We start from the raw sequence: 25,442 nt of genomic DNA, 5'->3' as shown, positions 1-25,442 counted from the left end.
TAAACTAACTAATTATCCTTGATTAATTACACTCCTTGCAATGCACCATAGTTATCCAGTTTTCTGAAAGTACTGATAAGCTCCACAACTATGAAAACATGATGTAATTTATTATGAAAGTGATAAAAATTGTCACATTGCTCATACCTACTTAACTACACACTTTCATAATGAAATAAAAACGTGATGGCTAAGGAAGAACTCCATTGATCGTATCATTGTTTCATCATTGTAACTGGAATTGTTGATAGACAGGCGCTAACAGCATTTCCTGCATAGCTGCAGACATGCCAGGCTGATCGAGAGAGAGCCCTCAGAGAGCCCAACTTCCTCAGGCCTCGCTACAGGCTGCTCAACAACTTTCCCTAGTTCTAGCTAGTTCTGTCCCACATCCAGTGCCTCACCTGCATAGCTAATGAAGATAAACTAGGTAATTAAAGTTTGGCAGGGTGGACGGATGTGGGGCTAAATTTATCTCTGCGCTGACAGTATGGGGTCGGATGTGCAGGCCCTGCTGAATGTATAGTTCTTCTCAGCAGCAGCTTTTTGGGGCAGTCTTTTTGTTCAGGTCATGTGCTTAACATGATACCTTATCACAGTACATGGTCCACTCTCTTTGCTCTTCTCTGCGTTCTTCAGAAATTCATTTAGGCAGATAAGCGTAACCATTACATATTGGGTTACATAACATTTACATAATTATTTAAATGTAATTATAAGGGCATGATCTTCAGCTGTCAGTTGTCATATATGAGTGTTTATTCTTACTGTTCTCTCACACATTTCTTAAAATCACATAAAATTAGACAAATGAATAGTTAATTGTAATGGAAAGACATATTGTGGGACTTGGAGGCTACCCAGCCATTATGGCTGTCAATCTTATTTATCCTGTTTATCATAATTGTGCTAAAGATGGGGGAGGCCACCTCATATTAGGCATATTATAAGTTCAAATCTTGGCAGTGCTTTTGTTTATTGGTGTACTATCAGCACACAAATCTGAGTAATGCCATGGGTCATCAACATTTCACAACATAGGATTATTAATTTGTTATTATTATTATTGTTATTATTATTGTTGTTGATATTATTATTATTATATTATGTCATTGATGCTTTCTACAACATTTATTCAATTCACATTGAATTTACATTTTCTACACGTTCTGTACTGATGTGTTCTAATGTTCTAAAATAATCAAATATGTGATATGTAATAAAAACACAAGTTTAATGGATGTTGCCACAAACCTATATGCTCTATGTTGATTTTCAATCAATTTAAATCATTATAAAATCTACTCTCTAACTTAGGACCACAAAAGTGAGATCTGTTGAAACTTTTGAATCTACATTTTCAGTTTTGTCACTACGGTATTGACAATAACTGCAACATTTGAGACATAAAATGAACTGTTGCCTAGATCACTGTCAACCAAGCAAAATGTTGCCTAGTGCAAAGATTCCTTTTATAGCAGCGGTCCTAGATGACCTAGATGTGCTGTATGTATCTGAGACTATAGGATTCCTCACAGTGCAGCCGTGGTGTCGTCATCAAGACTGCAGAATACTACTCTGACCACTACATACATTCATGATCATGGTACTGTGGTCATGCAGTCTTTGTTCTTCTGTGTTTATGTGCTGGGTACTGACATTCAGTATGTAGGGGTGTAATGATGCACTTCATTTGCAATTCGATTCAGTTCAATGTATGATTACTAAATTCTAATTCTAGAAAACTAAATTCTCTTTATATTTTGCATTCATTTTGAATGAATTCAAATTTCTTGTATAATCCACAGATAATAATAATGATAATCATAATCATAATAATATAATAATAATAATAATCATAATAATAATGCTAATACAACTAATAGAGTGATGCTGAAGTTGGTTTTTGGTTACTGTCTGTTTTATAAATGTTGGTGTTAACACAATACAGAGATCATAAATAATAGAAAGCACATATTTGCCATATTTTTTGCACTGTGATATCATGATGTTTCTGTGCAGTGTTACTCTTCTACCATTAGCTATGGCAAAAATAAAGTGAAAGGCATGCACAAATCGATTACTTTCCAATGATTGTAGCTCTATGACTTCAGCTTGACAGGATCATATTGAAAATATGAAAATGATATATTATGTAATCAAATAAAGAATATATATAATTGTCCCACTGCAAAATATTGTTCCTGTGAGGAACCAAAGACAGTTTAGACAAAGAATCTGTGAACTGCCTCCCCACAAATAGACCTGCTGTTGTGTGAGTGGTGCAAAGTTACATAACCTGTCTTAGTCATGTCTGTCCTTTGCGAAATTATGTGAACATGGGGGTGAACACCTCAGGCTTTCCTCTGGAGCTGGCTTTTACTCTGCTACATCTCACAAGTCTTTCCGTATGATCTTTTATGCTGTTTGATAGTGTCCCTCTGAGTATTTGTGTAGCGGTTAGGCCGAGTCTCATGCCATTCTGAACGGGTTAGTGTATGCCTCTTTGTTTTATGATGCACACCATGTGCTGGGTTCGTAAACATCTCAGAGGACGGGAAAGTAAACCTTGTTATGTAATTATATTATATTTTACATAACTTGTGGGGGGATTGCCAGCCCTCTTGCGCCAGTGTTTTTTGGAAATATGGTAAATATCCGTACGAACGGTAGAGGCCTCAGAGCCTTCTACTCGACTGATAATGAGCAACCAAAACATACCACCTAAAAAAACATAACAAAACCATATGTCCCCCATTACAGCGCCGCAGTAAATCTCTCATTTAGATTACAGAGACGTGGTTTGGGCTCTTTGGCTATAAATGCATTGCTTTACATGCAGCAATGAATGTTTTCTCTCGCTCTCTTAGTCCTCTGTTTTCACTCACTCTCCCATAGTTTTTGCTATCTTTTTTTTTTTTGACTTCATGTGAGCTGATGTGTGTGTGCAGTGTGTGTGAGTGTGTGTGCCGTGTGCCTGCGAGTGCGTGCTTTGTTCATCTTAGTGTTATGTCATCGCTGCTTCCCTCTGGTCTCTGCAGTTACGTCACATCTCCATAGTAACTTCCTTTCTCCCCCCCTCGCGTGTGTGTGTTCTGAGTGCATTCTGGCTCATTGCACAGGTAATGGCATTTCTACACAACGTGTCAGAAAGCAACACAATGGCCCCGGCCGCTCTCATGTTCTAGCGGAGCGGAGCTGGCATGGTAAGGCCGAGTCGCTGCACTCTAATGGATGCCCCGCACTTTCCTGCTAACATGATTTTCACATGGCAGAGCGCCGAATGGCTAATCAGACACGTGTGCTTTTACAAAGCTGAGGCTTCAGCATAGACAACGCAAACACTCTGTCGCTGATGGCAGTGTTAAGGAGCCCGAAACTCAGATAACTGATAATATCCGTCGATGTCAGTTTTTTCAGTCATATGTTTGTTTGTTCTTGATTGATCCTTGATGTCGGATTTACAGAACGTTGCCAAAACTCATTCAACCCAATGAGAAACTGTAGTGTTCAGTTCTCGTCAGAGCACCTAAATGACTCACCTTCCTGTGACAAAAACTCCCACCCAAGCTCCTACTTCTCTTCCAACTTCTCTTTGCTCTGCAACGGATGGTCTGGCCTCAACTCTTATCAGCTGAGGCCACCCAGAACTCCAGCCCAAGATTCTCAAGTTTTCCTTCCTTGCCTCAAGGTCCGTACTTTGTGAACTTACAGTTAGGTGATGCTAGACGATGGGTATTGGAATCAACAAATAACTGCATGAATACCCCCCCCCATGTGCAATTAAGAGTCATTTGCTGTAATTAATATTGTTATTGTTATATATTTTTCAATTCTTATTTATATTGTGTATGTAGTGTAAATTATTTATCTACATTTTGTAACTGAGTGCTATCTCTAACTGCTAACTGCTATCCCTTTCTGCTGTGACACTGAGAATTTCCCCACTGCGGGACTAATAAAGGATTATCTTATCTTATCTTTATCTTATGAAAATGGCTTCACGCTGGATCCCTACACTAAAAAAACATTTAGATTAAGCATTTAGAACCATACAGAAAAAAACATTTGTGATGAACAGACCAACAGAAATGCTCCAAATGACCTGGAATGAAAGAGTTTTACATTGACTTCCACTGAAAATAAAGTGTTCTTCTTCTTCTACTACTTCTAGTCTTCTAATGTAAAGCTGTTGTTTTAGAGATGCATGTTTTTATGTGATGATGATGTTATTTCTTTATAGTATTAAGATAATAATAATAATACAAGGATATTCTTTTCATATTTAGTCCCTGTTTCTACATTTCATAGAGAATTACAAGACAGACATAGCATATTGGCATCAGCTCACAGTTCCCATATCTGTACATCCTTATCACTCAATTACCGCTCATCAACGTGTGCAATGTGAAGTAAATGTGTGGCATAGACAATATTTCCAATTCTGGACATTATCAGTGCTTTATCAACCAAATGTATGGACTAAACAATTTGGCTAGGAAAAAAGAGAAAACTGATGGTGGGAGAAAAGAAGGGAAAATGAAGGAGGATGTGGGGTCTTTTAGGCTGCACTTCACTGGACTACTCCCTCTGGAAAGACCTCTACTGCTGTCTCCTTTCAGCCTGGCTGAGAGAAACACTTCATATTTGCAATACATGTCACAGCTATCCTTACTTTACATGATTACTTTACTCCTGACATCGGTATACCTCGAGGTGCCATGAATTATTGAGCAGGCTCTCCTGGGAATGCCTGAGCCTGCCTGGATTGCAACAAAGGGATGTTTGTGAAAGCACCACTCAAATCCAATGTCAATAGATATGTGTGTGTGTGTTTGTGTGTGTGTGTGTGTGTGCGTGGATAAGAGAGGATATAAAGGCACTCACTAATACCTGACCTTACAATCAAATAATATCAATAATATCAGACCCGACAGCTCTTTCAGAGCACGCATGGCGTCATTGTTCACGTCACAGCGAAGCTCCATTTAGTGTCGGCGCTCTCTACTCTAACTCTCGCTGTTTATCTCCAGCCACGCTCTATAGAGGTTTTATTTTTAGCTGGAGCTGTAAGTCAGAGCAGTTGCGTGTGCTCTGGAGTTAAGAGGAAATGAGCAGAGGTTCTTGAGGACATTGTAACCCAGATGACAGCGCTGCAAGAATAATACAACCCCCACCCCCCCAAGCCGAGCCGTGCCGTGCCGTGCTGGGGCCTAGACCTCCCTGTGATGTCACATTTATTACGCCTTATCCTCGAACAGACGGGCCTCATGAATATTCCACAGTGTCGCGCTGGCTGTGAAGATGCCGTGCTCCGCTCCCTCCGAATAATGCAGCGTGCGTCGTGCTTCTGAGCATGTGATATTGTGACACTGCATATCTCTTTGCAGCTCACAGTGTCCCTGCGAAGGCTGTGGAAAGGGGAACGATGGCGAAGTAGTGACCGTCTGGTCCAGTCAAGACCTGTCCAGGGCATGTTGTTTGAGATCTCGCTACTCAGAGGGGTCACTTTGAGATATCAGTACTCAGAAGGTCAGCCTTCTGAAACGCAGCTACAGTCATGTTGCACTGTGACATTCTGCTTCTCTGGGTGACGCATGGAATGCCAGATGGATTGTCAGTATCTGTGAAAGTGATGTACCAGTCCACACTAATTTCACACTCTTGGCTAGACCTAATGATACCTTGAATAAACTGAGTATTGCTTTTGCAGTGCAGTGTATCTCCTTCATATTTAGCAGAGGAAATGTCAAGCATAAACTGCAATTTTGGGGTACACAGGTTGGGCCTAGGGGTTGCCTTCCAACTAGGGATACATAGATATGGACTTTCTGGACCCATAAGTAATGATTCACATGCTGTAGTTCTAAAGGGTCCGCAATCTAATTTTCTCCTGCGTTTATTCATGCATATGACTTTCATAACCAAACAATATTATAATTTATTTTTAAATGATTGTCCTTGATGCTATGCCATAAACATTAAAATACACTCTATGCTCAAATGTTTGTGGACACCCCATCTGTTAAATGTATTCAGCTACTTTAAGTTGCACCCATTGCTGACACAGACATGCAAATGCACACACGGCTTGTCTAGTCCTTGTAGAGAAGTGTTGCTAATAAAATACGACTCTCTGCTCTTAAGAGAGCAGATAAACTTGAAAGTATTGGCACCATTCCTAGAGGGGCATTGAGCTGTGAGGCAGTGTAACTGTGTTCTCTAGAATGATGATCCTCCATCCAGTACTAGGATGAGTTGAGGATGAGATGGGATAGTGACTATCCAACATCCTGACCTCACTAACGCTCTTGTCACTGAATGCAATCATATCTTTAAACCAATGCTTTAAAATCTAGTAGAAAGCCTTTCCTGGACAGTCTGATTTTAAAGCCGTACAATTTGAAACCTACTACATCAACAGTATATGATACCTGCGGGTGGGCGAATGGATTGATAGATCGAAAAGAGGCAGTACAGTGCAGTGAACGTCTCACTGGATGTGTGGAAAATGGGCCACAAAGCAGATGTTAATGATTGGCAAAAAGGATTCATTGCATTTGGGCGTGCCAAAGGCCATAGTGTGAAGGAAGTAGCTGAATTTGCAGATGTATCAAAGCGTACTGTCATACAGGTCTACCATCCCAATCTACAGGAAAGTCTTGTCAGAATTGTGGCCATAAGACGAAACAGGCGGACAGGGACCACCAGTGGGTTTCATGGCTTGTGAGTGGAAAACGTTTCGCTGTCAGGCAAGAATTGCTTCTAGAAGTCCTTTACAACCAATTTCTGAAAGATCACTCAGCAGGGAACTGCATACCATCAACATATGAAGCAGAGTGGCATGCAAAAGTGACAAGAATTTCCTGTAGACTGAGATTTTTTTCACTGCTGGTAGACCCGTATGACTGTGCGCTTCGATACACCTGCACCTTCAGCTACTCCCTTCACACACGTGCCTTTGACACGCCCAAATGCAATCACCATCTTTTCTCAATCTATGAATCCTGTCACATGTCCCGCAGGTTATTTGTAGCCCCGATCATCATCATGCAATACCATCTCTAGGAGGCTGAAGTTAATACTATTTTAAACACAAAAGGTGACGTTTTTTTTTGTCCAGGGAGGTTATGTTTAGCAATTTCAATATGCAACAGTTAGAGGTCCACTAGTGAAAATGCTTCTACTTTGTGTTATTGTCTAACTTAATATATATTATTATAAGCATAATAATTTAAGTAAAAGTGGAATCCTGGAGGTTTTTGCAAAACCCTATGATGAATAGATCCAATCCCCCACGACTCGTCTGAACACAAACTTGGGAAATAAATATTGGAAAAAAAATGTAAAAAAAAAAAAAAAAAAAAGTTAAAATTGCAATTTGACTACATTTAAATATTTAAATCGATTTGATGCTATATGATGGAATACATTTTTTGTTAACATGAAAAAATTCCAGATTTTCTCACTGTGTATCAGCCAATCTATCATACACTCGTACCTTCAATGGTTTCGTTGTACCATTTGTGTACAAGTTCATTATTTAGTCAACCCTCTGACTGCCGGTTGCCACTGCACTGCCGCCTGACCTGACGAGCATGCCCTGTCTGTGTTTTGCAGGCTACGTCTCCTCTGAAGTCAGTGACAAGTGGGAGAGCCGCAAGCTGCTGCAGCACTTCACCAATGACACTGAGGAGCCAGAACTGCACTCTGCCAAGAACTGCACTCCGCCAGGTAAGGAGCAGCACCCAGTGTCCCTCGTGCAGAATGGAGACGCTCAGTCAGTGGTGCTGTAAACACATCTTACTTAACACTTCACCATGGCTGTTATGACGACTGCACTGTTATTGTTCAGACGGGTCACATGCAAAGCAGAAGTGTGACCTCTCTGAAACTGATAAAGTAAGAAGTCAGTTTGGGTGTTAGTTCCGCATTTGTGTTTTGCGTAGCTAAGCTTTTGTGCGAGTTTTCCACAGGGAAGTGCTTTTCAGGGCTGAGCTATGCTGAGAGTAGAGTTGTGAAAAAGGAGACCTTTGTGTGTAATCAGTCTGCACACGCACAATTACTGTCATGCAGACACTCACCTTTACTGCTCTGCTTTGTTAAGGTCAGTGTGTTGTACGGTTTTGGAGATACTGTTTGTCACTTTGCTCCGGGTTTGGCCTATAGAAGGGTAGTCCCTGACTGACTGTTTGAGTCAGTCATCACTGGTTCCTTTGTTTCCCTCTGAGTGAGTAATTCCGCTGACACAGACGACGCTATTGTTGCTCCAGAGGCTCACTGCTGGCTGGGGGTGTTTTGGGGGTGGTATTTGACATTGCAGTGGACAAGCCATGACGAACAGGGAGATAATTATGAGCAGGGGTCATAGGTTCTGAATCACAAAGAATAAATATTAGCAATGGTAAAAAAGTAGCTAGCTATAGTGTGAAGTCAGAAAAATGCAACTCAAAATACAAGTCATTGTCGGTCACCATACATCCATTTTTTTGCTGACCATGTAAGAACTGAGAGGCCTATTTGTATAGCTTGACAATGACTGGTAAGCACACACTCATAATACAGAGAGTGTAGGGCAGTGGACGGCCTTTAAAGAAACAGTTTAACAGTAGAGCAACAGGATGCTCATTTTGACTGTTTTGGGTTGTTTGAGCATTGAGCATAAGCTGTATTTCTACCTCCGAAGACCATAGCAGTCATTTTGACTGTATACTTTCAAAGATGTCCCTTTTTCTTATGTTTATGTATAATGCAAGACATTTCAAAGCATGGGAAAGGATGAGCAACATCAGCCACGACTATTTTAGTAGTGATGGAATCCAGGGCTTTCTAGTGTTAATGTGAAAACAATGGACACAATTTTTCTCTTATCTCAAATGTAGTCGATCAGTGTAGACACATTTCTGTTGTATGTGATTATGATAATGATTAGCTATGTAAGCATCATAGCTCCAGTAGAAGACTAAAGCTGCAAATTCTGGACTGATCAATTACATTTGATGTACAGTGGTAGTGTGATGGTGTCTGCACAGGTGGATGGACGCATTCCCATATACTCTATATTATGGAAGCACCTATATCTGGGCTAAAAAGTCTTACAATGCATTAACACACAGTACAATGAAATGCAATATTAGTAAAATGACATGTTATTTTGAAAGATGAATAATAAAAAATCACAAATTGGATCTGAAAACTGACTTGATGGACTTGATGGAATGTTATTTTCATAAATATTCCAGAAATCTAAATAAGGTGTTCACTTTTTGACTTCTGCTGTATATTGTCTAGTTGTTGGCTACCTAGAATTGCATTGACTTATCTGAGCAGAAAACATTCTGGAAAACCTTTTTTACTGTCTGCTTTTTGAGTTTACCAAGTGACCACCATTATAGCATTAGGATTTAATCCATATGCTTGAAAATGATGCAAATCTGACCTTTCTCTGAACCATTCCAATGATATTTCAGTGAAATCATACATTTGAAACTTTCTAACCTATCCAACTGATTGCAATACCTTAGCAATAGTGCTCCTTTGCTGCCACTAACAGCTAGTTCTATTGCGTTATTAACTGTACAGAACAGGGCCGCCTTACACAGAGCTTCCTACCCTGTCCTAAAGTGAAGAGGCTAATTAGAGCGGGTCCTGGTGAGAGGAGAAAGTGTTGTGGGCTCGCAGCTGAACGTAGAAGTCATCGATACTGTAGGCTCATTGATTAGCCAACTCCTCCTGCTCCAAACACTGTCCTTTCAGCCCCTGCAGTGCATATGCTACAGAGGAGCTGTATGACAGCAGTGGGTCTGTATGACTGTATTCACACTGGCTTTGTCTGGACTGTTCTAGCTGTAGAAAACCGCCTCTCCTGTCTAATATGTAAACGAAATATTGCATTTTGTTGGAAGTACTGATGTCTGACCGTGTTTGAATATTTCTGCTGTGTTCTTTGGAGTGCACTTAGGGAATCATCTCCACCAAAATTAGATCGATAAACAAACCAGTGTAGATAACAATGTCTCAGAATCTCAGAACAGCTAGAACACCAGAGGTAGAGTGTTTTTTTTTTATTTATTTTTTTTATGAAGTATTAGCTGCAGCTCACAGGCTCTGTCTGTTGCAGCCTCTCTGCTGATCGCTGTGTTGTTGAGCTGTAAAAGCAGCTCGCTGTCCGTAGTTGCCGTCTGGCCGGCCCGCATTTGTTGTTTTTCCGCGTCCGGATTCGGTGAACGTTTCCAAGTGGGGTCCTGGTGTTTTAGGAGGCTCCAGTCCTTGCCAAGCATCTCCTTGATCTCACCATTAAAGCTCAAGTTGTTCTGTAAAGCTTTTGCTTGTGCTGGGAATCCAGATACACTACCCCCCACCTCCCCCTACCCCCATGCCGCCTTGGCACAGGTTGAGGGTTTCCTTTCTAACATAAGTCCCTCCATTGCTTTGCCTTTAAACAGATTGTCTTTCTTTATCCAGCTCAGAATGTTTTATTCTCCAATCACGCTTCCTCCATCTGATCTATATTTAGATAAAGAATCCTAATGGCTTGTTTCTCCTTAATTAGTCCTGACTCTGGAAATGCTGTAATTATTTTAATTGCGATTATTCTCGCTTTTCTGAACAGCGTTTTTTTTTTTTCCTTCTCTCTCCCATTTCTCTCCCATCTGTATATTCCACTCTCTTCCTCCTTCATACAGACACACACACATACACACGCCTCACAATTCTCGCCTCTTGGGAAATGGTTCAGAGAGAATCTCCCCCTCTCTCAGATCTCTGTGAGATTGTATTTCATACAAATTGACACTGCAGCAGTTCAGCCTTCCCAAAGTATTCAGTCATTCATCATTCCACACAGGCAATGCAGTGATTAGCTTGATTACTAATGCTAATGTGCTGTAAATGAATTCTCCATCCATCAAATCACATTGTCTGCCACACCGCTTGAAGACAGGCCGGGGGGCTAGGCCGGTGTATTTGTTTGATTATCAACCCTCAAAGAAAGGAGGGCTGCTGTCTGGTCACCGGTAGAGCCTGATGGGTACTGGAATCTCACCGTAAGTGCGGAAAAGTCCCGAATACATCATTAATGGATGAGTGTTACATAAATGTTCAGCTGTCTTTTTAGCTGCATTTAATTTTTTAGAACCCAAATGAAATGCTCATATAAATAAATAACATTTGAGTTTGTACTTTTAGAAAAAATGTTAGATACTCAACAATAACCAATAACAAATAAACCAATGTCCAGTAGTGCATTGTGTTTCTTAGCTTTTTTGTGTCTTCACAATGTTAAGTTTAATGTTTTGACAGTAGGAAGATGTAGGCCTTTTTCATTTCATATTTCATTAATTCTCACAACTTACAGTCAGATCCATAAGTATTTGGACACTGATAGTTCTTGTAAGAAAGCTCTATTTATTTGCCTTATGAAGATCTTGGGTTGCTTTTACTACATGAACTATGAAACACCGTCTTATCAGCAGTCACATTATCAAAGAACATGAGTGACCCAGTTTTGTAAGTGCTCATGTCATAACAGTGCCTCCATCATGTTTGACAGATGGTGTGGTATGCTTCAGATCATGAGCCCTTGCTCTTCTTTCTTTATATTTTTCTCTTCCAGTTATACTGGATCTTATTCCAGAACCAAGCAGGCTTTTTTAGATGTCTTCTAGTCTAATCTCATGCCTGTATTTACATTCCTAAGGGCATCTCTTGATCATACACCTACCTCCTTGAGAGTTTTATTGACTTGTCTAGATGTTGCGAAGTTTGTTGTTGGTTTTTCTTTGCCAAGAAAAGAATTCTGTGAACCACCACTTTGTCTGCTGTTGTCTTTTAGGATGTTTTGGGGTGCATTGCTAACTTTTAAGAATTTGCCTAATTAATTATTTGTCTACTCTTAATGTTTCTGCTCTCTCTCTGATAGGGGTGTTTCAGTTTTTCAGCCTAACAATGCATGTCTGCACTACAATCACATCTTGATTATTTCATTTGAAATCTATTTTGGTGGTGTACAGGGATGTACAGACTATGTATGATATACATGTTGATTCTACCAATATGCTATACATTCAATAGCACTTTTGTTTTGGCGTTGCTGTCTCTACTGTTTTCATTAACTTTAGATGTGAATTTATCAATCTGCCTGGCCTTGCAATATCTCCAGCAGAACTACCAAGGTCACTGCCCCTTTTGCTGAATAGGTTATGGGTCAATGGACACTTGTCACCAATTCATCGGCCTCCATACATACTGCCACCTGGTGTCAGAGGTCAGGATATACAGTACAGTTCTGTGCTCATTTAGGTTTCCAGAAAATGAATCTAGTAGGTCAGTAATAGGTCAGGGACCTCATACTCCAGTCTCCATGAAGAATTGTCCCTGCTGGAGTTTCCTACAGAGGCTGCACTATAGACTAGCATGAACCACCTGTCATCGCTGTCCAGTAAAAAACATGTAACTTTAAAATGGTGACTTTACAAGAGAAGGCAAAAATAAATTCAGAGCATTTCTGTTGGTGTATCCACCCAGAATTTATATTTATATTAAAACTACATTTAAATCAGAATCAGAATTCCTTATTTGCCAAATGTCAGAGGGTATAAGGAATTTCTCCTGATGCAGGTGTTAAACATAAATTCTATCTTGTTCCTGGACAGAGTAAATGAGCAATTGTCCCAATACTTTTGTCCATATGGTGTGTATACATTATGTACATGTATATCAAACAGTGTGAACTCTCTTAGAATTGGAAAACATTTTCCTAGCAACTGACCTTTTTGATGTTATAATGAAACATCATAATGTAGCAATATTATAATATTTGCATATAATATTTGCAGCATTTGATACTGATACATTTGTAAAACCCATCCATAGTGTCTTCACGCACAATAGTAGACATCTTTCTCACTCTGCCTTGTCCAGTCAGTTGGCCGAGGTGCGTTCCTGTTGCCGTTGCACTTTTATGTGTCCGGTCAGAGTCAGACAGTTAGCCAGAGGGGAGGAGAGATGAGTCATGTGGCATGTGACCTTTGAGAGGCGTGCTAGCTGTGCACTCGCAGCAGAGGAAGAGTGTCATTCTCTGTGGAAATCAGACTGCACACAGGTGCGGGAGCGCCTCTCGTCAGCGCCGTCCCGCTGTCGCCGCTGGTTGAACGCGCCTCTCTGCGGCGCTAATTTCACACAAAATTATTGCTCAGCACTCCTACATAGCAATTCATACAGCAGGGCATGCTCTGCAGTCAGCCTAATCATTTTAATCACTTCTCTGAAATCTTTATTTCTGTTTTTAAGAAAACCAAATTGCTAGTGCTAGGGAGAGTGGCGGCCCAGCCTGCAGAAGCAGCAGGTGAGGAGTGAGGTGGGGGATGGGGGGTGGGGGGGTTGTGAGTGAGATGCAGTGATTACGCAGTAGGACGCCTGTGGTTGCTGGAATATGTGGGAGGTGTGGGGGTTGCGGCCTGTCAAGCATCGTACAGATAAACATGTGCGTACACACACTCATGTAAATGACAAAAGCAGTCAAGCTACTCTCATCGTATCTATGGATGAGTCTCTACTGTCCTGCGCTTAAAGGTTGCTCAGTCTTTTGTAAGGTGTTTTATAGGCCTGTACCCAGGGATGGTTAATCGAGATAAAGCAATAACAACCCCAAGGGACAGTAAAAACTTATTTACTATAGTTTTAAAAAATAGCATATGTATTTACTTAATTATTTCTTTTATGGTAATTAATAAAAAAAGGAATGTTGCAAGTCAGTTGGAAGGTTTTGCAGTGGGGCAGTGGTGGAAAAACGTAGCAATACGTCTTACCCTCCCCTTGACACAGTGGGCAACTGGAGCATTCACATGCCCCTCTGCTATATCCTTTTTAATGGCTCAGCCATATCTGCACCCGTGTGGCTCTCATTCACAGCTCTTGTTAGGAGCATGAGACGCTAGCTGCCGCTCCTCTGGGATGAAATGTACAGTTATGGTAACATAAGACTCATGTTACAGCTATCCTACCTATTTTCTTCAATGATTCCCCCGGTTGTTGTATGAGTAATACATGTTTGAGACGGAACACTGTATCCCAGCTTTAAAGTGTCTCACATATCTAAAAGCTTGGGTTTTCAATGCCTGAATCAAATCCCACACCCCCCCCAACCCCCCCCCCCCTAATGTTGGGTGATCTTACATTAATACTGTGTATTGTCCCTGTGCTGTCCCAATATTACAGTTTTTAATTTCTGATCTGAGCTGGTTGAATGCTCCCATAGGGAGGGCGTGTAGGGCACTGTGTTGTGTTGCATTGATATTATGCCTGTACAAGAACCCTTCTTTAATTTATTAGAGACCCCCTATAAATTATTATGTACGTTTTATGATTGCTTTGAGTTTTGAGTAAACTCTTAGCTCTCGTAGAAGTGGACTCCAGGTGAAATGACCTCAGACAAAAGGATTCAAGCTAAGCATCAGACAAAATAGCCTGGCATGGTAACGTTCATATAACATACACAATTCTATTATTTCTTACAAGCTTTACAACCACAACTTTTATTGATCTGCAAAGTTTAATTCACAGATAACTCACTGGTACTTCAGCCTTTGGAGCCTGTATTTGTATCTGGATCTGGATCTGCGTATCTGCCACATGATGAGAAGGAAGGACTATGACTTTAAACGGGAGTGCTTTACCAAATCCTTAATATCAAACCATCTAGTCAGCTAATGAAATTGTCAACATGAGATCTTGATTCGCCAGATACAGAAAACACCACGTGTCTCACCTGAATGTCAGAGTTACAGTTGGATCCATGATGTGGTAATGTTGCTAGGTTACCTCTTCTGTTGCTAGACTGTGGTAAATTACTTGTGGTCAGGAACCAGCTACTTTGACTGACATGCAAAACATAATTTGCCAAGTAGCAAAGAAATGAAAATGCAGCTTGCTTCATCTTGTTAGATTTATTGGAAAATCTCTATATACATTTTAGACTCATGTCCGGCTGTTCATTTATCATTTTAATTTTAATTTGATTTTTTTTAACTGCCCATCTCTAATGGGAGCATACACAGTCTTTGTAATAGCCATTCTCCTGTTCCTGGACATCCTAAAGCTGATTGCAGATAGCAGCACAGTGTCCTAGTACACCTCATTTGACTCAATAATAAAAATAGCCAATGTTAATCTCTAGTGTCTGTGATATGATTGGCATGGGATTGTTTTTCACTCATGCTTCTCAACTGAAGTGAAACTGTAAATGTGATCGACCTGTTTTCTGCTCATTTCCTCTCTGGGCTCATAAAGAATCCGGCAGATCTCTTGGGTTTCTTAATTCATCAGGATTATCAGAACCTCGGTTGATGGCTCTTAGTTACACTTTGAGCCCTCCTTATGTCAGGCTTATAGGTTATTGATTACTGGCTAAAATAAGTAAGTAACACTTATCTACAGTACAATACATTCATTTAATCTAAATATGATCTGTAAGTTCTCTAAAGACTCAAATCTTCTTTTCTTTTCTTAAAATCCTTTGAAAAAAATGCATCTTGTCTTCAGATGAAGCATGATCCCATATTTCTATACACTATGTACACTACAGTGAAACTCCACTACATACACTACAGTGAAATCGTCTTCTTTATATTCTTCTAAATATTAGCTGAACTAAATATATTGCATTTACGTAAACACATTTAATTACTACTTTCCCAACCTTTGTTCCATTATCAGATTTTTCTAATGTTTTGCACTGTAACACATCTGTCAGAATCTCTCTCTCTCTCACACTCACACAGACACACACACAAACATGGTCTCTTTCATTGTCTCTCTCTTTCTCATTGTCTCTGAAGACTGCAGCTGGGTTCCTCAGGTGTTTCTAATCCCAATTACTTTCCACCACAGGAGGCTCAGGCCATTAGAGAGGATTTCAGCACAGGGGCCTGATGGCCTTCAATTCACCTCTTCAGTTTAGGGCTGCTGCTCTTTCATCCCACTTTATGCCTTGCCGAATTAATCGCACTCGCATGAAGCTGGGATGAGACAGCGGCATAAAAAGAATCCTCAGACTGGTTGAACAGAGCATTAGACCATCTCCCCGCAGGCCACTGAAGTCCTACAAATGTTTTGCCACTGTGCTTAAGCCCACTAACACGGAACATCTTCCCAACAACATATCATATAGCTGTTGCCATAACGCTTCTTCAAAATCTAACATTTGTAGGAGAGGCAGAAATATTTGTAACTTTGTAACAGTGTAAACAGATTTTAATTAATTTACTTTTTCTGAACTTTATGTTGTGTCATAAAAAAATACCATGTTACAGAACAGTCAAGCCTAATCTGGCTGTATGATGAGGGAGGAAATGGTAACTGAACTTCCTGCTTCTCTCCTCAGCTCCTTCCTGACTCATATACACGGTCCATTTCTTTCCTTTCTGGCAACCACCGGAACTAAATAAAGGAGAAGCAGCATAGAAGCAGTATTAAGGAGAGTAAACACAGGCAGCAGGCTTTCCTTGCGCAGCACCGCTCAGTGGGTACTGGCTGTCCTCTTCCTCTTCTCCATGACTAAGCAGGTTTTTCCCAGTGGCTCCTGTCCTTTTGAGGAGAGATTTGTGGAAAAAGCTGAGGTAGAAATCTGGGGCTTGAAGAGAGAAATGCCTAAAGCTCCTTCTCTGGAATGCTATACGTCTGGCCTCTGGCTAACAGGATAAAGAAACTGGTTGGGTTGGTGGGGGTGCTGTTGTCATCTTGTCTCAGTGACAATAGGCCTACCTTTTGAATATGTCTGTGTCTGTGTGTGTAACTGAAAGTGAAAGTTTGGGCTATATGTGACATCCTGTCTCCCGTGGCTTTGTTATTTATCATAAGTGCTTTCTAGTTGCAGTAAGTTGACTTTCCACTTCAGCTTCACACATTACTGACATTGAGGCTAGCCAGAACTTCACTGCTAGTCCAGTCATCTGAATGGAAAATATAACGGTTTGTCAGCCAGGCATCTTTAACTTTACCCTAAGGCACAGGCTTGCTAGGCATTTGATTTACATTACATAGTTATTTATATGCAGTAGTATTGTGATGTGTATGCAAATACATGATATGGGCAAAAGTATTGGGACATGTTATTTTTTTAGTTGTTTTTCTAAATCAAGGGTATTAACAAAGTGTTAACAAGAGTCTCTACTGTCCAAGGAAGACTTTCTACTAGATTCTGTATCATTGCTGTAAGGGTTTCACAAGAGCGTTAGTGAGGTCATGATGTTGGATGATTACCACCTCATCCCCAACTTCCCAACTCATCCCAAAAGTATTGCATGGAGCATTATTATTCCAGAGAATGCAGTTCCATTGCTCCTGAATGCAGCTGAAGGGCAGTCCACAGGGGTGCTGAGTGGTCCAGTGAAGTAAGGCACTGACACTATGATCCAAGGATTGCTGGTTCGAATCCCGGGCTTGCCATCAGCAGCCGGAGTCCGAGAGAGCCTTGGCCTTGCTCACTCAGAGATGAGTTGATTGGACTTCCTCCCCACTCCACTCCTAGCATGATGACATCAATTTTACGGTCAGGATTCTCAGCATGGGCCAGAACCTCAAAATAATGTTTCCAATGGAATCCAAGCCATAAATAATTGAGGCAGTTTTGAGAGCAAAAGGACGCCCTACACAGTGGTAGTATAGTGTTTCTAAAAAGTGTTTGGTGAGTGTATGTGTGTCAATGGTGATTAGCAGTATTAATAAGAAACAAACATGGCCATCAGATAGATTGGATAAGACTGATAAGGGTTCTTTGACTGGTACAATAGTGGTGTGTATAACCTGTAAGTCTCTTTTAAAAACATCTACTAGAAAAGAACCGTTTAACCATGCAAAGGGCAATTTCGGCATTCAGATGGTTCATTAAGTTGCCATTGTTCTATATAGAGTCATCACATTTTCTACAGAACCACTGAAAACCCTCTTTTTAAGGGTGTACTTAATAATCCATTGCTGCATTTGACTTACACAGGACAGTCTTCAAAGCTGAATGCATGCTTTGACCCTTTGGTCTGCTGTTGCATTGGATCGATTCACACAGGTAAGAAAATAAGACTTTATTTGCGTATCACAAAAGAACACCTCTGCCTAAAATACAGTGTCCGCTCAGCTGCTTCTCAGAATAGGCCTGTCCTTCCTCACTGTTCTTTCTTCACTTAATGGGCCAGATGTATATTTCTGTGCAGGATGGAGTGTGTGTGTGTGTGTGCATATATATAGTGTCATATTGGTTCTGGCAGTGCAGCTTTGAGGTGACTCTAAATAGAGACTGGCCTGCAGGTAGTGAGAGGACAATTAGAATAGCGTGCTGCGATGGTTTTGGGAGGGAAAAATCCCTACAGGCCTGAGGATTGTATCCTCACGTGTGCAGGAGAAGGTCACAGTGTAGAAGGTACACTGTGCGTGTATGTGTGTATGCATGTGAGCAAGAGCACAAGGGGGCGAGAAAAAGGGAGAGAAAGCAAGCAAGAATGTGTCCATCTGTAAGATGAATGAGAGACAAGTCTCTATCTGTGTGTGTGTGTGTGTGTGTGTGTGTGTTTGTTTGTGTGTGGTCAGAGACCATAATCAGGTTTTGTGGTTTGTCCTCTGTTTTCTACCAGTACATCAGTGCCTCAGGCATTAGATCTGTGCCTCCAGCATCCTGAACATGTCACATCATATTCCATCACACAGAAACACCATCTCTCTCTCACATACACAAAAACACACACACAAACACACACATACTCCATAATTCAACATAGGTGATATAGTTTTTTTTTATAGTTGTGTGTCTGTGATCTGTGAACAGTGCCAGAAACTGCATAGCTCTCATAAACTTCCAGTCCTTTTTCTCTGCTCCCCGTCTGCTTTTGCTCTCCTTAATTTCCCTCCTCCACACGAGTGCTCATTAACGAGGACATGAACTGACTAGGATGCACCTAAACAAACTTAAAACAACAAACGTAAAGCTGCTGTAAAGTACTTGCCATCATTCCCCAGCCTTTCAGCTCTGCTTCGCCACAGATCTTCTTTAACCTCTGCATTTTTATAGTCAGCATGTTGCCCGTCATATAAGCTTTTGTATTCACTTGTTTGGTCTGCAACCAGGACAGCGGAATTGTGATTGCTCTGCCTGATTTTAACTCATCCTTACAACACAGTAAATAGAGCAGATAAATGCAGCTTCGCCATTCATCCGTTTCAGGCCAGGTGTGAAAGACATCATTAACATCGGTGTGAATAGGCCTTAAGATTTAAAGCTTTAGTTATTTCATTACATTTGAATGGCTGGGGACAGCCTTGTCGTACCACAAAATAGTTGAACCACAAAACAAATACGAATAACATCTTGGATTATTATCTTTTTTTTTTTTATAAATGTTATAAATATATATATATTATAAATATATAACTATTTCTATATTGTAGAAAATAGTTTTACACATGTATCTCTTTAAGCTGAAACCCCATCCACACATCTGTAGTATGACTGTAAGTATTTTTTTCACCAGATTTCTCCAGAAGTCTATGATTCAGCAGTTAATTATATTAATAATGCACTCATGTGTATCCAAGACTGGAGTAAAATAAAAAAGGGCTGAAAAGTTCCATCTTAGAAAGTTTATTATGAAACATTAATCAAAGAAGCAAGCGTACCGTCCAAATCAGACCTAGATACAATGCAAAGACGAAGCACATTTTCTCACTCATGTTCCCACAGCAGATCTCTGTAACTGGATCTAACAGATAGACTCAAAACTGGATTTGTACCTGAAAAAAACAAAAAAAAAACAACTTAAAATCTTTTGTAGGGTTTTTATGTTTTTACGTTACCATGGCAACACCACTGTTATCTGAATCACCCACACACTCCTGATCAGACAGAGAAGTGGACTTTTTTATAGATTTTTTTTAATCCAAATGTGAGGACAGGACATTAAATCTGAAAATGAGTAAGAGCGTTGTTAGTCAGAATCAAGCACGCAGGAATTAACATCATGGTGTCTGCATTTTCAAACAGCTGCCAGAGTCCCCTGCACAGAAAGTTTTTATTAAGCTCTACGCTGGAGAGAGTGTTTTCAAAACCCTTCGATTTCAATGACTTAAAAACGCTATGTTCATGTGGACGGGAGACCAAAATGCAGAGAACTAGCGAAGTGTGGATGGGGCCTGAGGCTTGCTCTCAGCATTCAAACAAGTGTTCAGACATGCTGCTTATCAAATACAGAGGGAGTGGATCTGTGTTGACCTAGATAGCAGCGATCTGGAAGTAAGTTACAAGACGTAAATCTGTAAAAGCGTTCTTTAGGAATGTGTCTTTGTGTTGTATCGCGGGTAAAAGTTTTTAGGGTTATATAGGGACAGTTCATAGCCTATGCAAAGATGTACTAGCTAGCCTGCCTGACGTGAAGTCCCGGCTAGTCTGACTCTCTCTACTCTCTCTCGACTAGCACTCAATACACAGACCATGTGTACCTACTTCTGAAATGTAGAAATGGTGAAGCTGGAAATTTTTTTATACATTCTGATTGTAATTACAGCGCCAATTACAGCATTTATTTTCCCTTCAGTAGTGGAACGACAGCTTTGGGATGATTTCTATCCTTTTCATTGAAGTTTTTATTGATGATCTGTGTCTCACCTATAAAATTAAATCAGCTGTTAATTGCCAATTCTAGTTTATGTTATAAATGGTTCTTATATATGATAAATAAGCCCCAACAAGCCCCTGCAAAACAACTGAATTGTCATCCGCTATTTCTGCTGTTTTTTTGCCGACTCTCCCCGCAGTTAGACTTCTACGGTTTCTGTGGAGTTAAAGATTTTATTGTTTTTTTCCCATAGGAATAAATTGAGTGCAAATGTTTGTGGAGTTTCTTCTTTTATGATGCTTTGAAGCAAATATACTAGTAAAACCCAACCAACCAAATGACTTACCACAGCAACTACCTAGGAACGTCCTAGCAATCACTGAGCACGCCATAGCAACCACCTAGCAACACCTTGCAACCACTTCAAGTATCATAGCAACTACCTAGCAAAACTTTGACCACCTAGCAGCCATTTAGGAACACCTAGAAACCATGTGGGATACCATAGAAACCACCTAGCAGCACCTAGCAACCACTTCAGATGTCATAGCAACTACCTAGCAACACTATAATAACCACCTAGCAACCATTTAAAAACACCTTGCAACCTTGCAATGTGGGATACCATAGCAACCACCTAGCAGCATCTAGCAACCACTTAGAGTATCATAGCAACTACCTAGCAACACTGTTCCAACCACCTAGCAGCCATTTAGCAACACTGTATCATCCAATTGGGATACCATAGCAACCACCTACTAAAAGCACTGTCTAGACACGGTCTGAAAGTTGGAACCACTTAATCTGTTTACCCTTCTGCGTTCTCTTCAGGAAGCACATTTTTCTAGTTCACTTTTGTTGGGTTACATAAATACGCTGATTCATCAAAACATCCACACAAACACTCCCCTGAAACTGTAACTGGTCAGGCTGTTCACAGCGCTCAGTTAGAGGCTCATTAGAATATTGTATATTGTATAATATAACTTCTGTCCAATGTCATAACAGTTAACAGGATAAGATCTATTGTGTTAGGAAATGATAACTAGCAGAGCTGCAGAGTCGGGCTACATTTTCCCATATCCAGTTGTTAACATATCTGCCACACTATATTATGGCAGACTTGAGCACAAATTCACTAGAACTATCAGACAGCATGAACCAAAATCTGACACAGTATAACATAACATAGGCATAGCACAGAATATAAACAGCAGGATTTCCACACATGGTTTCTTCTTTAGACCCAGCCTGTTTTTTCCCCACTAGATAAGAGTGATATCTCCCATATTCCAGATGTCCTTTTTATATTGTCTGACCATTTGGTCTGATTTGGGTCATCTGTTTTCTTTGGACGCATTTCATGTACTTTGGCAGGTTCGTGCTGAAAAAGCTGCACAAACTCTCTGTGGAAAAGCCATTTGTTTTATTCTGTGTTGTAAAGCCCAGTGATCCTGCCGCATGTTAGTAGCCCGCGTGTGCATGTTTCTATGATATCATGACAAAACATATTCACCACATATAGTGCAGATGAGCTAAGACACAATCTAGGGAGGCGATCATGAGAGAGAGAGAGAGAGAGAGAGAGAGAGAGAGAGAGAGAGAGAGAGAGAGAGAGAGAGAGAGAGAGAGAGAGAGAGAGAGAGAGAGAGAGAGAGAGAGAGAGAGAGAGAGAGAGAGAGAGAGAGAGAGAGAGAGAGTAAGGGGAGGGGCGAAAGTAGAAAGAGTGAGGGGGGCTAAATGTTACATTACTCAGCACAGTGACGAAGAAGCTCACTACACGCGATATGTCTCCCTGCATTAGCATCTCTCTCCCTCTACGCGTGCACTCGCCTGCCTGTTCATGTGCAAACGCTTTTGCTCCTCACACACTGATATTTTTTGCATAACGCTGTGACTTCTCCATATACATGTACTGTACTGTCCGTTTTCATTTCCTTGGAGATACGTCTGGGGGAGATAAGATAATCCACTTGCGTAAGGGAAATGGTGAAGGGAGGAAAGTTTCAAAAGGATTAAAAGATACTAAATGTCACGCCTGGCAACCATGCATGTGGACCACTAAAACATAAAGTAAGCAGCACTGAAAACTGTCATCTTTGAGTCAATATGCTGGAGCAGAGTCCAGGCCTCAACATCAAGAATCAAACTATGAACCAATGTCTAAGGCTAACGCAGATGTGAAAACATCTCCTAAAGACATTGGATGGAATTTGCCTTCCACCTTTAGCCCATCCCTGCAGTGAATGCACACATACACACCAGTAAGCAAACAATAGGGGAAAATAGGGGGAGCAGAGTGGGTTAAGAGTGGTGCTCAAAGGCCCAACAGTGGCAGCTTGGCAAAGCCAGGTACCTAACCCACAACCCTGTCAACAAGGTCAATTACATTGACCATCAATGACATTATTAATGGCCATTTTGCAAAGTGCGACTAATGTAAGGAATGGGCACTCAAGAAATTTGGGCTGTAGTTCTGAGGGGCTTCGAGCTGATAGGACCCGAAGCCAGACTCCCCTTGCCAAGCAGAGGTTGAGCATAATTTGGCCATCAGGAGGAGCAGAGGTGGTGGTGGCCTGAGAATTTTCACCACGAGAAGGAGTGGGGGAAAAAACTTTTATAGTGCATAGTAATGGAGTTTAGGCGTGGTCCTTCTTCCAAACTTGGTAGTATATATCCAAAGTATATATATGTGTGTGTGTGTATATACATATCCAATGTCTTTAAAGACTTTATAGCTTTAAAAGACAGTATAGACAGTATGAAGACTATGTCCAAATTAGTGCTGTAAGTTTTTTCAGTACTGGGAAAAATAAACACTTTAAATATTTGAACAGTTCTGTGTATTGGACAACGTGGTAATATTATTTTTTGACATCCTCATAAAAAGATTCTTACCACAGCATCCCCTGTTTATGAAGTTTATGTTCTCTATGTAACTTTTACACCATTTTTAAATACCCTTAATTTCAGAAGAATCAATGAATAGACAGGTGTCCTAATACTTTTGTCCATATAGTATAAACTCAGTGCAGGTTATTGTGTTTGATTTGTTTTGAGGAGTTATGAGTGAGAAATATTTAATATACAGGGAGCGTTCAGGTCTAGTCTGCTGGCTCAGACGTGGGGTGCTAGTGTGTGGTGGTAGAGGTGAGGTAAGTGCTTGCACAGCGTGCTGTGTTACACTCACCCGGCTGAGACACAGCCAGGTCGTCCAGAGGAGACAAGTGTGAAAGCATCGCTTTGGTGTTCAGATACGATTGCCTGTCATGACTCTTGACAGTGTGTGCTAGGCCACGGCTCTTCTGTTAGAGAGGAGCACACACACACTTGTCTATATACACACACACATCACACTTGCTCCAAGCAATGAGAATAGTCATGTGGACTGGGGTGTACTTTCTGAGAATGGACAGCTCTCTAGTGGTTCTCTTGCCATGTGAAGGTCTGGATTCAAAAAATTCTTCTTTAGATGTCTTCAGATGGTGATGACTATTAGTTTAAATAATGAACAGGCAGAAGAACTGATGTGGAAATGTGTCGTGTTGGTATAGCAATGCTTCATCGCGTCCTGTTGGTATAAATCAGACTAGTATGGTAATATTTAGTTTACTAACTTGCCAAACTCTCAAATATATGGTATATACCTTATAGTGTTAGTGTTTAGTACGCATTTGGGACGCACCCAGAAAAGGCCTCTTAGGTATTTACATTGCCAAGTATGGTATAATCTTAAGTATGTGTGGGCATTGTGGGAATGATGTAGTATTTACTGAATTGCTGCGATTTTACATAACAGTACTGCTCTTGCATTGAGATTTTTTAGACGTCATTAATCACAGCAGTTTCCGTCCTCCACTATGTCATTGTTTTCTCAGAAAACCCCCTTACATCTCAGCAGCAAAGTGGGATTTCCCTGAATGATTTACTATTAAACTATGGCAATAAATCAAGCCTAACTGCGACACTGCCGCCCACCATATCTCATTAATGTGTATTTTCAGCAGTAATGAAGATCAGCATTAGTTGGCTATGGACATATTTAAGCTGTCTCTCTGGGAGGGGGAATGGAAGATAGATAGCCAAGGACAGAGGCTCAAGGGAGCCACTTATTCACGGAAATTGAATTCACCTTCAGGTCATCCAGAAAAGCATTGTGACGGTGAACCTATTGAATTTTGTGAACTTTGAAATCTCCTTTTGTTCAAGGTATTTAAATCACACACCAGCAGCTACTTTTTCTCCTTAGCTGTTAAACCTCCTATGACCTTTCCTTTTTTTAAGCATGTCCCTCATAACTTATAACAGTAGTAAAGTTTGGCTGCGGAGAAGAGAATAGTTCAGGCCAATTAAAAGCATGCGGGTTTGGAGGCACTGCAGTGGACGCTGTGTTTTGTGCTGCCCACTGCTCAGTGCGAAGACTTCATCCCACTGTGTATAATTATACAGGGTGCACTACTGAAGTGTGTGTGTGTGTGTGTGTTTGAGAATAGAATCTTTTCCTTCTTTCCTTTTGATAGGCCTCCTAATCGTGGAGCCCACATTCATCTGTGCCAGAGCAGAAAGAGGTAGACCCAGAACATTCCCCCCCTTGAGGAAGCCCACCTGTAGTTCAGCCAGACCCACTTTTTACTAGAGCTGTTAGGCTTTCACATGATTCTCTGACATTGCTCTGCTTTTTTTTCCTAGAAAATGTCTAGGGCACAGTACTGTGTATAGTGCAGTACTTCAGATTTTGCTGGATGGACTGATTTCTTAAGCAATACTCTGCAGTGTTTTAAGCCAGGAGGAAAAGTGTGGTGTCCAGGGGCAGCTGGCAATAACACAATTGTGGTGTCATTACTT

General features: G+C 40.7%; 1 protein-coding gene across 1 annotated transcript in view; it reads left to right on the top strand.

Moving 5' to 3' along the window:
• slc24a3 (solute carrier family 24 member 3) overlaps nucleotides 1-25,442 on the top strand; it is a 91,534-nt gene that overhangs the window by 13,977 nt on the left and 52,115 nt on the right. Inside the window, exon 2 of the mRNA XM_072678140.1 lies at nucleotides 7,621-7,734. Coding sequence (XP_072534241.1) covers nucleotides 7,621-7,734 — 114 coding nt within the window. The remainder of the gene's footprint in view (nucleotides 1-7,620; nucleotides 7,735-25,442) is intronic.

Source organism: Salminus brasiliensis, chromosome 4 (assembly GCF_030463535.1).
Source record: "Salminus brasiliensis chromosome 4, fSalBra1.hap2, whole genome shotgun sequence".
Lineage (NCBI taxonomy): Eukaryota > Metazoa > Chordata > Actinopteri > Characiformes > Bryconidae > Salminus > Salminus brasiliensis.
The sequence above is the reverse complement of the archived record's forward strand: the minus strand, read 5'-3'. Positions and strand labels throughout refer to the sequence as shown.